General features: G+C 38.3%; 1 protein-coding gene across 2 annotated transcripts in view; it reads right to left on the reverse strand.

Annotated features, from left to right (window-relative positions):
• LOC149168690 (uncharacterized) overlaps positions 1–17,002 on the reverse strand; it is a 342,439-nt gene that overhangs the window by 285,195 nt on the left and 40,242 nt on the right. Inside the window, exon 2 of one of the 2 annotated variants that reach the window (XM_089428378.1) lies at positions 16,631–16,831. In XM_089428378.1, the coding sequence (XP_089284504.1) occupies positions 16,631–16,831 (201 nt within the window). Of the gene's footprint in view, positions 1–16,630; positions 16,835–17,002 lie in introns of both variants that reach the window. The other variant, XM_089428376.1, reaches the window with a different exon arrangement.

The raw sequence follows: 17,002 nt of genomic DNA on the forward strand, positions 1-17,002 counted from the left end.
GTTACCTTACCTGTGCACCTAAAATTGCCAGCCTATCAGCTTCTCCAAAATTTTTCCACTGATAAAGATGTTGTTCAGAATAGGATAGATCAGATTGTGGAATTAGATGAGACTCGTCGGACAACTTTTGAAACTACATGTAAAAATCAATCTAATATTAAGAAAAGCTTTGATAAATGCTCTAGATCTAGATCTTTGCAGGTTGGAGACATGGTTTTACTTTGGGATCGCAAAAATGAAAAATCAGGAAAGCATAAGAAGTTTGACAGCTTGTGGCTGGGACCGTACATCATTAGAGATATAGCTGGACCAAACTCATTCCACTTGAGCAGATTGGATGGTGAACCACTTCATCTACCAGCGAACGGCCAAATGCTCAAGCTGTTCTTCAGTGATGATATCTGATGCCATGGGGCATCTTTTGTATTGTATTTCTATCCCTACTCCTTGTCTTTTCAGCATTTTATTTCTGTTTTAGGATTAGATTTACTTTTCATGTTATTAGTTAGTCAATAAATGAAGAGCTTTTATCTTTCCTGTGCTTAATGCATATGATGATTTTGGAATGGACGCTACTTATTTTTATTTGTGTGTTGTATGGATGCAGATTCTGGATTCTCACATTCCTACCAGTGCAGCAACGTGTCCCCAAGTAGAGCCAGATGTTGACCACTACTGGTCAACTGCCCATGCAGTCCACCTCCTTTCTGTTGGCAGAGAGGGGTAGCTCCTGAGCGACATGTCCGTGCCAGCCTACAGTCATCGACAGCTTGATCATTTTTGTTGTAAACCCAGTCTGCGTGTTTGAATTGTAAATAATCTAAGCAGATCAGAGTCATGTATGTAAAGTTGCCTAGGTGGACCTAACTTTCTAATGATGATCTGCGTCCCGGGAGGTTTTTAGTCTCACCGATCCATGGATCGGCAGAGTTTTCCTTCAAACCCGACCCCAAAGCCGGGATGCATTTTGTTATTAGGACTTTAGGAGAATCCTAGCGTGTTAATCTGCTAGATTATAGTTGTGTCGCAGAACTGGGTGGTTTATGAGGGTCTATGTTAAAGTGGGTTCGTCCCCTTAAGATGTAAATTGTAAAAGTCATGATGTAATGTGTCTTGAGGGTTGAGAAATATTTAAATCCCCTCATGAGTCCTAGGTCCTAGGTCCTAGGGGATGTTTCCAACGGTTTGGTTCAAATGATCCATTTAGAAAATAAATAAAATATTAAAATAAAATTAAAAAAAAAAAAAATTCATAAAACAAAACAAAAACCCTAAATAATAAAATAATAATATTTTTTGTGAACACATGCAAAATATCATTTTTAAATAAAATCGACGGATGAGATCAAGAGATGTCTTGATCCTCATCAACGGTCGAGATCAGTTCTACATGGATCACCCAAAACTAGCCGTTGGGATCATTTCCTTTCTATAGGGTCTTAGGGGGTCATTTTACAGGTTTATCTGATCTGTGAGTCTGTACTGAAAGCTCTCTTGTAATCTGATTTCTGATTAATAAAGAAGACTTTGGGGTTCAAACTGGCTGGTGTTACTCTCTGGAATTGCTGTGAGATTTTTGCTTTTCTGCATGTTTTAGTTTTCAGCAGTTAAAATAGCTGGTTTTTCAGAGCATTGTGAGTACAGGTATCTTGCTCACGTGCTAGGGTTTGAATGTTGTAGGGTTTCTGAAATAATGGCAGGTATCTCCATTATTTCTTGAAATCTAGCAGCATTTCTTGCCCTCTTTGCTGATGTTTGCTTGAGGTGTGCAGGAAAACTTTAGGTGAAGGGTATTTGTGGGCGTTTGGGGAAGTTCTGGGCCGAACCAGCCGACTCCCACAGGCTGTTCTGTGCAGAGCCCAGCTGATTGTGCCCTGGGTTAATCTGTTAAAGTCTATTTCACGTTTTACATTAAGAAAAAAAATTTTGGTTCACAGTAAAGTTCAAATTTTCTGATATTTCAAAAGCATTACTGCTGTTATTGCTAAATCTGGCTTTCAAGGGGCTGAAATCTCAAATTTTTGCTTAACTGATCTGATTTTGCGCACACTTTCCTTGTTTTGATTTTCTATTCTGGACTTGCAGGTTTTTTCTGAAAAATTTTAGGGGTTCATCAAAACCATTTCATTTACAGTTTCGTGGCCCTGCATGCTCTAAATTCCATCACTCAATGTGACATAATCGTGGAACGTCTCCCACCAGGCAAGAGGACCAGGTTTGAAATCAAAATCTGCCAGCATCACTCTATTGCTCAGATAAGTTCTAAGGCATTTCATAAACTTTTAGCTTTGCTGGCAACGCAGGAAGTGACCATCAGGTTATTATATGTCCAAAAATGATCCTCAAGACTGTCGAATGCACTGCCTGTGTATATTTTCTTTTCTGCATATAGTTTCACCGAGTTTGAGTCACCCACGCTAATTTTTATGTGTGATTTCATCACTGGGCGTCTTCCTCTACGTTTTCAGAACTCATCAGCATGCATCGATTCAGAACTTCCTATTGTTGGTATCCCTGTCAGTGCTAAACCCTGCATATTTCCTTGTTCTTCAAATCCTCGTTGCCTGTACGTGCCAATGTTTTTAAAACCGGAACCGGTGACCGGACCGGTCCACCTAATGAACCGGTTTACCGACCGGAACCGGTCTAACCGAGACTGGTTTGGTCTAAACGAACCGGTTTTAAAAAAATACATTAAATAATTAATTTTTAATGAAACAAAACTATTTTTAAGATGTAAAACCATGATTCCAAGCCAATAGAGACAAAATATGCAAAGTTTGCTCATTTATATACCATGTAAAGGTGAATACATCAAAATGGCACCGAGTGCAATACATTTCATCAACAAAATAGCAAAATACATAAGAAATGAGGCTCTAAATGGCCTATAAAGTCCAAAAACAATGCTGCAAGCTATGAGGCCATTGGCCTACTACAAGTCTACAGTATACACATGATCAATCATCAAGTTCATTACCACTACTAGACACAAGATCATCATCAGGAGCTACATAGACATCATCTGGTTCAGAGTCTGAGGATGCCTCAGCCTGATCTGCAACCTCAGTATCAATGCCACCAATGACAATAGAAGTGGACCTAATGGAAGCACGAGTTTGTCGACCTGCATGACTAGTGCCTTCCATTGGTTCTTTGCCTTTCCTTGATGCCGCTATTGATCCTGGTTCTGGTGCCACCACATAATCTGCTTCATCCCTCGCCAAAGCCATGTCGATATCAAAATCAGCCTCAAACATAGGTTCTTCAGTCTCCTCCACCCATTCTGATGTTGGATCAATATCGTCCAACACAATGGGATCTAGATCAGGAGTTTTTCTCATCATTTGGAGCTCTAATTGCATTTATTGTTTACCCCCAAACCATGAAATCCTGAAAACCATTAAGTCTGCTGAATTTTGAGCGAAATCTAAAATTCTAGTTTCTCCATATGAAATCCAATGAGGTCGAAACCACTCTCAAACATCCTGAGTCATTTCATGGTAATGTTAAAAATTTAAGTAAAAGGATGAAAATGAAAATTAAAGAAAATGTCACTTTTACTTTAAGAATTTAACATTACCATTAATTGCCAACATTGTTAGGGTTGAAACACCCTTAGTCCCCCCCCCAAAACCCCTCAAACACAGTCAAAAACATGCTTTTTTAACTTTATGGTGGTTGTGCCTAAAACTGGCCGGTTTAGGACAAAACCGGCCGGTTTGTTACAAACCGGCCGGTTCCGTCCTAAACCGGCCGATTTTCACCGGTTAGGGCACAAAAATGGAGAAGTCAGCATTCAAACCGGGTTTTTTGGCCGGTTTAGACCGGCAGGCTTGCTAACCGGCCGGTTAGACCGGTAACCGGTTTTTAAAAACGGTTTTTAAAACACTGGTACGTGCTCACGCAGACACTTACGCTGTAATTTCTTTTTTTTTCTTCGTGCTCTTAAAGTCTGCGGACCTGCGTATATAGTGTGGGAGCGGCTGGGTCTTTTGCTTACGCTCCAGTTAGGTTTTCGTCTTCAAACTCAGCAAATTCCTTCCGGTGTTTTTTCGATTTCAAATCTGGGTTTTTCTTTGGGTTCAGCAAGTAGTTTCATTCTGGGCTGCGTTGGTATTCAAATCGTTTTATGTGTCTGGTCTTTGCATTTCCCCTTAGACGTCAATGATATGTGTGAAAACCATTTACGGATTGTGAACATTACGCTTGATCCTTTCTTTTACCTGCAGTCGTTTTCCATGAATCGTTTTGATTAACGCATTCAGCAACTTAGGGTCAGCTTGTTTAACATCACACACAAGACGTCTCACCGTGAATCGTTTCTTTTGATTTGGTATTCCCGTCAGTGTCAGCGTAGGCATAGGTTAGCGTAGGTTTTGTTTAGGTTTTGATTTATTTAATAATTTTCTTTTATTGAATAGTTTCGTTCATAGGGTTTACGTTAGCTCCTCTTTAGATTTAGACATTTAAGATTTTAATTTTTTTTAAGTAGTTGCATTGAAATCCATATAAATAAATAAAAAATCAAATAAAAAAAAAGGGGGGGCATTTCATTGTTTAAGCTTTGTCTGATTTTAGAGTTTAACTTCATTTTATTTTTATTTTTTTTATTTTTTTAGATTTTAATTTTACTTTAGGTTTAGTTTAGATTTAGAATTTTCATTTTCTTTTAAAAAAAAAAAAAAAAAGCATAAAAAATTTCTTTGTTGTGGAGAATTACTTTTCCCACCTTCAGTTGCTTATCACTGCATATCTTTCACGACTGAGATTTGAACACAAAATAGATATCTGGTTTCACTGTTGTTTAAAGCAATTTATTTCTCTTAGTTTGCTGGATATCGTTATTTGAAGAGCGTTGTGGTTTTATTGCTCTCTTTATCTGATGATTGCTGTCTGTGGTTCATGTTCTTATATCATCTAGCTAGTAATCATTTAGATCTCTTAAGGCACTGGTCTGCTCAATTCATCAAATCATTTTAGTGCTTATTTCAATCGTGCATCTCGTCTCCCAGCCCAACTGTTTAGCAGTTGGCCTCCATCACCTTACAGGGTCTACCCCCCTTAGCCGCGGGAGACAGGCTTAAACGGAGAGACCGGGGATCAGAGTGACAGCCCCCGGTCTGAGCGTTGTCGTGCCAATCCGCGCGACAACACACAACAATGAAGATGAAGTTAGAATTGATAATTCTGAAGAAGGCAGTACTCTTTCATTTGTGGAGCTGCAGGGGAGAAGACATTCAAATGTCTTAAACATCTTGGAAAAGATGCATGATGATGAATAGTGTGAGCAAAGAGGTTATGAAAACAATGAAATGACCATTGAGGTCATAAAATCTTTTAAAACAGAGATTCAATTACAAGTAAGTGGTGATAATAGTGTTGAAAAGTGTAACTAGGTTTGGTCTTCATAATGACATGTAACTATGATTTTATGTAATGAGATGTAAAGAAAAATAAAATTATTGTATTGACTTGCTTCATGGGTTCATGAGCAAGAGATTTTATTTTTGAGTTAAGACTCCCATTGAGAGTCTTTAGGATTTATTTGTCATCTAGTCATAAAATGTTAGAGTCATTGTCATGTAATGAAGTCATGTTACACTTTGTAAAAGGTCAATCTTGTCTATGTAAAGTATCCTCCAAGAACTTGTCACTTATCCTCTTCAAGTCGGCCTACAACGATGCAAGAATATGCTAGAAGAAATCGGCCTAACCTCTAGTGATCATGTCAACCTAAAGGACATGAGATGAGGTGTATATAAAGCCTAACTCGACCTCACTTGAAGACAAGCAACTCGTCAAGCATTCGGTGAAGGAGTGTGAAGAAGAAGGCTACAAAGAAGTGCAAAGAAGTGAGAAAGAGGATTCTTCTGTGCAAGAGAAGGAGGTTTCTTCTGGGCAAGCGAAGAAAGAGGTTTCTTCTGGGCAAGCGAAAAAGGAAGTTTCTTCTGGGGCAGCTTAGGAAGATTCTTCTGGGCAGCGAAGAAAGTTTCTTCTGGAACAGTGAAGAAGGATTCTTCTAGGTGACCGAGATAGAGATCTAGAGACCAAGTTTCTCTAGAGGAGACCAGTGAAAGCCTAGAGACCGAGATTCTCTAGAGGAAGCCGAGAAGCAACAGTGTGAAGAATAGAGACCGAGTTTCTCTAGAAGGAGCCAAGGAGAGCAGTTCGATATCAAGAAGAAAGTCGAGGAAGGGAAGAGGCAGAGCATCAAGGTTAGTGACAAGGTTCTTGGGAGAATACTAAAGTCAAGGGTCTGTGTCAGGGTCTTGGTACTCATCAATTGAAGATCTAGAAGAAAAATTTTGATCGGGTTTTCCTCTCAAGAGGTGAGAGGTTTTGGCCATGGCTGGCAGGCCTACATACTGTCTCACTTGTCTTTTATTGTGCCTATTGGTAATTGTCTTGATGAAAAGAACACAATAATAACATAATGAAGAAAAGACTATAAGCTAAGAAGTAAAAGTATACCACAAGCAATGATCAAGCAGAGAAATCGTTTAACTATTCATGCTCTAGATTTCTCAACATGGTTTCAGAGCTAAGGTGTTGAAGTCAAGAAAAGGCACTCAAGCAAGTTGACACACGAAGAATCAAGCTTCAAAGAAGGATCAAAGCAAGTCAAAGAACACCAAGCAAGAAATCAAGATCTACCAAAACCCTAAATCGAAGAAATATACTGTAGTAAGAGTCTTGAAATATCTTCAAGAAGGAAGCACGAAGAAAGACTGAAACCCTAGAAGCACGTCGAGATCATCACCAAAGTGGAAGCTCTTCAAATCTAAGGAAGGTTAGATCGAAAGGCAATCCTTTCTCTATTGAAGCAAGGATCTCATTTGGAAAAAGATCATCCTAAAGAAGGCAGTCTTCCCTCACCGAAGTAAGAACCTTCTTAAAAGGATCATTTGAAGCAACAAGTTCGTCATCAAGTTGAAGATTCTATCTTCACAAGTAAGTACCTTTTATTATAATCTAATCTAGTAAAAATGACTTCATGTTTCAAGGAGAACCATAAGTTGGTTGGGATATCAAACTTCCTTGCATGGAAAAGAAGGATAGACATAGTCCTCGAAGTAAATGAAGTCATTGATCATGTCCATGGAAAGGTCTCCAAGCCATCCGAAGAACAAGCATTATCTGAATACATGGAAAGGGATCTCAAGGCTCAAAAGATTCTCAAGGAATCCATTAAAGATCCTCTCATTTCCCATGTAGCCGAGCTGGAGACATCTAAAGAAATATATGATAAGTTGGTAGAACTTTTCTCTGAAAGCACGATAGGAAAGATCATATCACTTAGATCTGATCTATATAAATTGAAGGTGTCAAAGGATGAAGGGATATCGTCATGTCTTTCAAAAGCATCTCAAATAAAAGGTCAATTGCAGGATCTAGGAGAGATGGTATCTGATAACGAAATGATCTCCGTTATTCTAAATGCATTGACTGATGAACAAGGTAACCTCATATCTACTAGGGAAGAGGAAGCTATCCCATTCATCAAATTATGGTCTCTCTGCAAGGCAGAAGAAGACAGGTTGAAGAAAGAAAGTAACAAAAGATCAGATAGAAGGGATCAATCAGTGACAAGAAGAAAAGGGAAATTTGGAAAGTTTGGTCCTCCAAAGAAAAAGAAGAACATGGCTAAGGAAAGATGCTATGGTTGTCAGAAACTTGGGCACTATAGAAGAGATTGTCCTAAACGCAAGAGGGACAGGGAAGAAGCCCATATTACTGAGGAAGTGAAAGAACCTGAGACAAAGAAGCTTAAGAAGGAAGAAGCAAAAAGATCTCTACTATGACTGAGATGATCTTCTTCACCGAAAGGTACTTTTCACTTGTAATTTATAGATAGGAAGCAATGTAAATAACATAGGATGCATCAAGCATCGTGATAGAAGCATTAGAAGAAAAAGCTCTTGACATGGGAAGCAGAAAGAATATCTTGAATTAATTGATTACAAAGAATGTGAGCTCTTGGCAACCTCATTAATAGTGATATTTATAGAAAGAAGTAGAGGTCATCATTGACTGGGATCATCATACAATAGTCAATAAAGAAACATCTGCCAGGTGAGGATATGAAATATCCTCAAGTTTCTCTGATGGAATCCTTATCAAAGGATTCACCGATCTAGAAAGAAAGCAAGAGTTTCATCAGGAATTCCAACTCGTGGGATTCAAGGGATGATGGTATGATGACATAACAGGAAAGCAGGTCTAAAGGATAAAGTTCTTTCGTTCAAATGAAGCTACTACAGGAAGTCTAGATGACCGAAAATAAATATGAGGTATGTATGCTCACATAGATTATTATGAAAGTCATATCATATGGTTGCAGATAATATGGATCACTATTTCCATCTTGGGAAATATGATCAAGAGAAGAAGGGATCTCCTCCTCCGAAAGATTGCAGAAAGGCATAAGTCACACTAGATGAAATCAACATAATATGTTCTCATATGAATCATGAGGAAGCTGACTACAATTGAGGAACTATGATTGGAAGCTCCTAGGAATGAAGTGTGAAAAGAAAGGAAGAGATCGTGAAAGTATGCAACAAAGGTAGAAGGCATTCAACATCCGAGACCAAGAAGAATTGACTAGAATATCTCCCAGAAAGATATGAAGACTCTTATAGGAGTAGGAAAAAGATGGAGACCCTTGACAATAAATATCTTTAGGAAACGTGTCAATCTGCATACAGGATATTGATGCTTACAAGAAGATGTCATGAAGAACGACCATCACAAAGGTAATGTTTGATTTAAGTGTTCATTTGTTATTTTTGAACTAATATCTAGATCTGTGGATGACTTCCAAGAGGACCATATTGAAGGATGTAAGACCCTTCCGGAAAATATGGCATGAAAGCAGAATCATGAAGTAAAGCTAGATGGAAAACTAATGGACCACTTTTTGATGAAATGAGGACATGACTAACTCATGGATAAAAGTGATGGATGGTTTGTGCCCTATGAAGAAGTCCCCGAAAGATGAAGACTCCGTGATAAAAGAAATTGATGACATCGAGGAGCAGAGAAGTTCTTCAAGCAGTTGGTTGTTCCACATGAGGAGTTGTTGTAGGTCCCTAGTTAAGAGGGAGCCTGAAAACAAGTTTCTTACTTGGAAGAAACTTGGAAATTCCTAAGCCAAGAAGAAGCTTAGGTACATTCTTATTTGGTAGGAATGAGTACATTCCTTTATTGGAATATGTCCTCCCTATTTGAGAGGGAGAGATAGACATGTCATTCTGGTCTTCACCTGGGAAGACGTAATGGAGGAATGGGTAAACATTTGGCATCTGATGCTCTTTGAGGATGAGATAGGGCATCCAATAGAAGAGTAGTCATGGAGGACCGATATTCTTTGAGGGTTGGGGAGTCCAAGATACGAATAGTCCTCATGGAAACCCTGAGTACCCGAGCAGGGATTTTCTGAGAGAGACAATGATGAGTGTCTATAAATTATTGGTCTTGCCAGCATTGAGCTCAGATCTTGTGGAGATAAGGAATTGTTAGTCAAGGCCTTGCTATGTAACAACGCTGTTTGATATGACGCTATACAAATGAGTTACTAATCTGAATTCTTCTTATGATAAATTCTTCAGATTGAGAAAGTCTAAGTACCATTATAAATACCTCCTTAATTAAGAGGGAGTGTTGAAAAGTGAAACTAGGTTCGGTCTTCATAATGACATGTAACTATGATTTTATGTAATGAAATGTAAAGAAGAGAAATAAAATTATTGTCTTGACTTGCCTCGTGGGTTTCATGAACAAGAGATTTTATTTCTGAGTCAAGACTCCCATTGAGAGTCTTTAGGATCTATTTGTCATCTAGTCATAAAATGTTAGTCATTGTCATGTAATGAAGTCATGTTACACTTTGTAAAAGGTCAATCTTGTCTATGTAAAGTATCCTCCAAGAACTTGTCACTTATCCTCTTCAAGTCAGCCTACAATGATGGAAGAATATGCTAGAAGAAGTCGGCCTAACCTCTAGTGATCATGTCGGCCTAAAGGACATGAGATAAGGTGTATATAAAGCCTAACTCGACCTCACTTGAAGACAAGCAACTCGTTAAGCATTCAGTGAAGAAGTGCGAAGAAGAAGGCTACAAAGAAATACAAAGAAGTGAGAAAGAGGATTCTTTTGCACAAGCGAAGAAGGAGGTTTCTTTTGGGCAAGCAAAGAAAGAGGTTTCTTCTGGGCAAGCGAAGAAGGAAGTTTCTTCTGGGGCAGCGAAGAGAAGTTTCTTCTAGGGAAGCAAAGGAGGATTCTTCTGGGTAGCGAAGAAGGTTTCTTCTGGAACAGTGAAGAAGGATTCTTTTGGGTGACTGAGATAGAGATCTAGAGACCAAGTTTCTCTAGAGGAGACCAGTGAAAGCCTAGAGACTAAGATTCTCTAGAGGAAGCTGAGAAGCAGCAGTGTGAAGAATAAAGACCGAGTTTCTCTAGAGGGAGTCGAGGAGAGCATTTCGAGATCAAGAAGAAAGTCGAGGAAGGGAAGAGGCAGAGCATCAAGGTTAGTGACAAGGTTCTTGGGAGGATACTAGAGTCAAGGGTCTTTGTCATGGTCTTGGTACTCGTTAATTGAAGATCTAGAAGAAGAATTTTGATCAGGTTTTCCTCTCAAGAGGTGAGAGGTTTTGGCCCTGGCTAAAAAGCCTACATACTGTCACTTGTCTTTTGATGTGCATATTGGTAATTGTCTTGATGAAAAGAACACAATAATAACATAACGAAGAAAAGACTAAAGCTAAGTAAAAGTATATCACAAGCAATTATCAAGCAAAGAAATATTTTAACTATTCATGCCCTAGATTTCTCAACAAATAGCATGTCCCAGCAAAAGGAAATTTTAGACATGGAAATTGACAGGATGAGAATACTGATGACGAAAGTGCATGAGAAATTGCACACTAACATAAGAAAGGTAGTCAACCACAGAAGGCAAATGAATGTACAAGAGTACATCAACAAAGAGAATGGACAGCTACAACATAAAGTTTGGAAACCTAAAAGGTTGAAGAAGACAATGACAACAAAAACATAGCAGCAACATGAAGAAGTAGGTAATCGGTTACAGTACAAAATTTGGGATCCAGGACGATTCGGCAATTAATGACACGTGACCAGGAGGTCATGAATTCTTTCTACCTTGGGAGTTTGATGCAGGAGCATTAGAGCTTCCAAGCCATTAAGTCCACGATGTGAAAAATATTCAAAAAGGGGTCTTGATTTTTTAGAAGAATTTATATTCTTCCATGTAAATAGATTGTATTTTCCAAGTTGGAATATTTTATGAGATTTAAAAGTAATGAATCATAGTTTTAGAAAAGCTATGGATAGGTGAGATTTTATCCACAAGGAAAAAACAAATCTACCTTGGAAAGCATGAGAGATTCTAGGGATAGATTGAGCGATTTTAGAATTTAGAAAAATATGATTTATGGAGTGATTTTAGGATTTAGGAAAATCCGATTCATGAAGTGATTTATGGAGTGATTTATGGGTGATTTATGGAGTATTTTTAGGATTTAGAAAAGCTATTGCATTTCTTAATTCTACTTATTGTAAGCCTACAGGCAATGAGAGAATGGCCAAATTAATGTGAAATCGAGCACATAGAGAGAAACAAATGTTTTTGAGTATTTTTACATGTACAAGTTTTGTTAATGAAATGAAGTTTCATATCTTCTATGTATGAAATGTCTATGTACACGATCATTGAAGAATTCTTAAAATCTGGAATTGGTAGAATTAAATGCCTATGAGTGTGAATTGAGCAGATAAATCTTATTGAAGATTTAGCGAAATTAAATTTACTGCATGTGTTAAATGGTGGAGACCAAGAATCATTGATCAAACTGTTGATGGGAGATTTGCAGTTAAATTCTTTCTGAATTTTGTATTGAATTTAGTTCTGGGTTATGTTGAGTTCGTATGGAGATCTAAGTATAGACCAGGAAGATGAGTTTTAGTGGGAAATTTTGATTTTCCTACCATCAAATAAGATAGGAAACCCTAACCTTATTGATCAAGGGTTGAGAATAGATCCCAACCCATGAGATCAATGGTGAAAATCATTTCCCTCTCTTGACCCCCTTTCTCATGTGGAACCCCTCATTTAATGAACTCTCAGTCACTTTAATATGTTTTGTACCTTGACCCTTTTTTTCTCCACATAAATTGACTTAAAAAATATAAAATAACTTTAATATTAAAAAGTACTTTAGTAATTTTCCTCATAAAATCACTTTAAAACATAAAGTGACATTAATATAAAATACCTAGCACATGTACCACATAAAGTGACTTTTCACCATGACTTTAATATAACCCATAAAGTCACATGCCAAAAAGGTAATTAAAGTGTCTTCCTAGGCAAAAAGGCTAATGCACTAAGAAACACTTCCTCGGTACATGTTTTATCACCAGTGCTACAGAGGTTGAGAGATGCGTAGGAGTTCGTGGGAGATCCTAGATCGAGCACCAGGGACAAGAGACTGCTAGAGAGGTATTCAAGGTACACGGCATTGATGAGTGAGCTCATTGACAATGAGTCTTCCAGTTATCAGAAAGTTGCACAGCTTCAGGCGTGGCAGGATGCGATTGTGGAGTATAACTCCATCATGTTGAATGATGTGTGGGATGTCGTGCCTAGAACGTTGGACAGGGCAGTGATTGGTTCCTGTTGGATTTATAAGATCAAACACAATGCAGATGGCAGCATAGAAAGATCATTTCGGCTATAGTAAGTTTCCACAGAGCAACAAGTTGCAGATATTCTTATAAGGCCTTAGGAAAGGCAAAGTTTGTTTTCTTCATGGATAAGTTGGGACTCGGGAACAGTGGAGAACACCTTCCTTGCTAAGAGGGAGTGTTAGTTTTGGTAGCTCAGACAGGTGTTCTAGTCTCAGATGGTGTCGATGAGACTAAGGAACACAAGAGGATTAATTATCTACAATACCCAAAAAAAAAGTTTCCAAGTTCAATTGTCTTAATTAAATTGATTAGCTAGTTTTAATTAATTTTCCTGAGTCTAACTTAGGGAAATGCGTTAATTAATCATGATTAATTGAGACAAATCGATTTTGCTCTAGAGACTTCTAGAAAAGGTATTTTTAGAAGTCGATATGATCTTAGCCATAGATTGGAGTTTGATCATGGTCATTGAATCATCAATGAGAAATTATAAGAGGAAATTGATGGGGCTTTTTGAGATCAACTCGTAAGACGGATTTGTAGTGATGGCAAATGCGCAGTGATAGTGTGGGAGACACCAGCAGCGGGATTTTCAGCAGGAGAGATTGAGGAGAGAATTCTTCGCAGATTGCTTCCAGTTTTTTAGTGATAGAAGGAGGTCGATTTTATTTTACAGTGGGAAGCCGAATTTCCAGAGAGAGTAGCTAGTTTATCCAATGTAAGTTGCTAGAGGCTCGTTTTAGTTGCCAGTTATCGAAACTATGTCCCGGAGGCAGTGCGAGTTGGTTTAGCAAGTTGTTGGAAGAAATTTATCTTGCTAGAATAATTCTCGGAAGGCAGTGCCCATTTCCAAAAGGAGGTGCGAGTTGATTCACACAAAGCGAGCAGCCAATTTGAGGCAGTACAAATTGCCATAGTTGGGCCGAGTTATTTTCCAATGGGTCAATTTGCTTCCTCAGGTTCGATTTGAATAGAAGCGAAAAAATAATTTTGTTGGATTTTTTGCCAGAGAAAGGCAAAACAATTTATGTAATCCTTGATTTGCTGAAGAATAATAAAAATCCCTCATTTGTAGAACTAGCTTTCCCTTCGGGGTCTTTCCAAAGACAATTGGTCCAAAAATATCAATGTCCAATTTTTATGTGTGATATTTTCTTAGTTCCTATGATTAATTTTCAGTGAAATCTCAGTTTTGTTTATTCAGTATTTGTCGTAAGTAATTTACAAAAGAAAAATACTCTAAAAACATAAGAGAATAATAACCAGTAACTGCAATACATTTTCGCATATACACCCCTTCAAATACTATTTAGATGCACTAGGACACCACTTATCATCTAAGCAGGATCTAAATCAAGTCATGTGCAAAGGCATCTACTGATTGGCATCTAGATCACTTAAACCACACCACCAATCTCCAGAGACTGTCTGCCCAAAGATGGTTTGAAGCACTTCCTAAAATGTTAAGATGGCATTATTTCCCACCCCCCATACACATGAAGACACTAGATGCATGCTCTCAGGATCTCCCTATAACATTTTTGGGTGGGCTGCCTCGGTCTCTAAATACAGATCAATTTCCATATACAACATCTTGACAAGACATACCAACTTTGCCACTAACATCAACTATAGAGGATGTATCTCATTTTCAAAAGCCCAATCTACTATGAGACCTAAGATGGTTACTATTGCCTTTATCGAGATTCAAGGGGCACCCTCCCCACTTTCTTTTGATACCCCAACCAGAGGTACCTTGCTAAGATGGTTACTAATGCCTTTATTGAGATTCAATGGGCACCCACCCCACTTTCTTTGAATACTCCAACCAGAGGTGCCTTGCACTCTTCATGGAAGAAGTGCTCAAACACAATTCTCAATCTTTGTGTACCCTATTATGGCCTAAGACTTCCAAGATGATCACTTCTCACTTCTAGGTTGCACTGTCTTATTAGGACAAGAAGTGACAGTCAGAGGTGTAGGCTACTTCGAAACCTAGGTAATCTCATTACCTCCCCTTCCAAGTGGCCAACCTACATCTTCAAGTCCTATGAGGAGTTCTTGTTCCAAACCACATATCACACATCACCAAACCAACAAACAAATTTGATCTGGACGAACCAAGGAACAGAGTAGACTCAATCACTAGACGACCCCTCTGTTTCAACGGTATTGCCAGATCTCTGATAGGAGTTTCTTTCCCTCGACCCTGTATGATGAGAATGGGGCTTCATCATTCTATTGATCGCCCCAATATCATATAGACGGGTCCCAACAACCCCAGTCACTCCGGTGCATTGGCCCTTTCAATGATTGATGACTACAGCAGAGAGCCCACATCTCAGTCCCCTCCCTCACCCTCAATGATACACACCAGAATCTCTGACATCCTCTCACCCTCTCTTGCACAGCACTGAGGCCTTTAGTCTCTAGTCCTCTTATTGTATCACAGGCTACAGCATCTACAATCTCCAATATACTTTTGCAGGACTGCTGGTTTATAGTTCCTAGCTTTATATTCAACTGCTTCACTTTCTTTTCCTTCTTACTTTCAGTATTCACTTTAGCACTCCTACATTGCATTGACACTGGATTGTACCTGTCAATCCCATTGACCTACTTTTGTGCTCATTTGTTGGACATTAATAAAATTATCTTATTTTATCCACCTTCTGCAGAATTCTAACTTCTACATACTTTGCACATTTTTCTAGAAATTTCTCACATTTATCCATTTCTCCAAAGTCTAATTTATGGAAATCTTTTTGGGAATTAGATCAAAACGCTCAAAGTATTCGTCAATCTTCCTTGGAATTTATCCGTTCAAGAATATTTCAGTTCCATTGATTTGCAAATATCCACTGCTATTATAAACAGTTTGTAACAAAAGGCCAAGAACCCAAAAAGAATCTCGACCAAGAAAAAAGGCATGTCTGGTAGACAGTCCAAGCCTATCTTTGAGATTTGTTCAGGGAGTCTGTTTGCCACCTTCGCCAGTTAAGAGGACAAAGAGAAACATATAACAGTAGCGATACCACATTCACAGCTGCCTGTTCCACAATCTTGATTCTTTACGTTGCATTGAACTGACAGAAGAGTACCAATTGACTTTACATTCTGTATAATCAAGAAATGATTGCCATGAACAAACCCAAGTCCAGATTGGAGATGATCATGACACACAGAAACACAGAATCACTTCCAACTTTTTTCCCAACTGTGTCCCAGCAAAATGCCAGTTATGAGACAAATCCAACATCTATCAACACCACCACCCACGGATCCGCTAAAAAGCATATAAATGTAAATAAGAGCTATGACTTTAAAAAAAGCATGTGTTAAATATAAATCCATCATCAGACGAGCCATAAACTGTATGTTGGCACGACCTTAATCCCGTCAAAGAAGGAGAATACTCATAAAAGACAACAATCAAGAGAAAACAGGCCAACGTCAGAGTAATAGTTTGCTATGTCCCCACTATTTTAGTATTAGTATATCTTATTGTGGACACAAATAATTCATATGTAAATTTTCTTAAAAAGTGTATAAAATTCCAAACTGGGATTTAATATAGCTAAAACATTGTGCTATGGACTCCAGTTTAAATGCAAGTGAATTACAAATTATTTTTCAAATTTTAGATTAACTTTTCATAAGAGGTCACAGATTCAAACCCAGAGGGGGTAGAGTATGTACATCCCTGTAGATATTAGCAGTCAAATTGTTGGGCGGAGGCGGGTAATTTGTCCCACAAACAAAGGGGTCTCATACACCAATTTGTTGTTTGGCTTGGCTGTAAGCCTGTAACCTTAAAATTAGATTATTATTATTATCATTATATTCAAGAAACATCATATTTTTCTCTCTACAATGTCATTTTATAATTTGTGAAAGTGGATTTGGGATCACTACCTGGTTCACAGCCAACAGGCAGCAAGGTGTCCCCTTCTTTGGTTCAATAACTAATAGAGACGTTTCACGAGAATAGCACTCATCAGGGAAAGGCTGCCTCAGTAGTTTTTCCCATTGTTGAGAAACAGCAGATTCCCCCACCGAGTTTGGTGATGAGGATGGTCCCACAATAAATACTCGTGATCCCCCAATTTTCACAACCTTCTGCATCATAGACAAGAAAGCAAATTTAAGAATCAATAACTCTAGAACGTCTCACAACGCACTGAAATCATGGTAAAAAATGAATAACTACGGTGAGATAATAAATATATGCATCTTCTACGCCATAAATGCCAACAAAGATATATTAGTCATATATGGTCTGACGGC

Source organism: Pinus tabuliformis, chromosome 4_2, assembly GCF_031772625.1.
Source record: "Pinus tabuliformis cultivar Carrire ecotype Pingquan chromosome 4_2, CPIR1, whole genome shotgun sequence".
In the NCBI taxonomy this organism is placed as follows: domain Eukaryota; kingdom Viridiplantae; phylum Streptophyta; class Pinopsida; order Pinales; family Pinaceae; genus Pinus; species Pinus tabuliformis.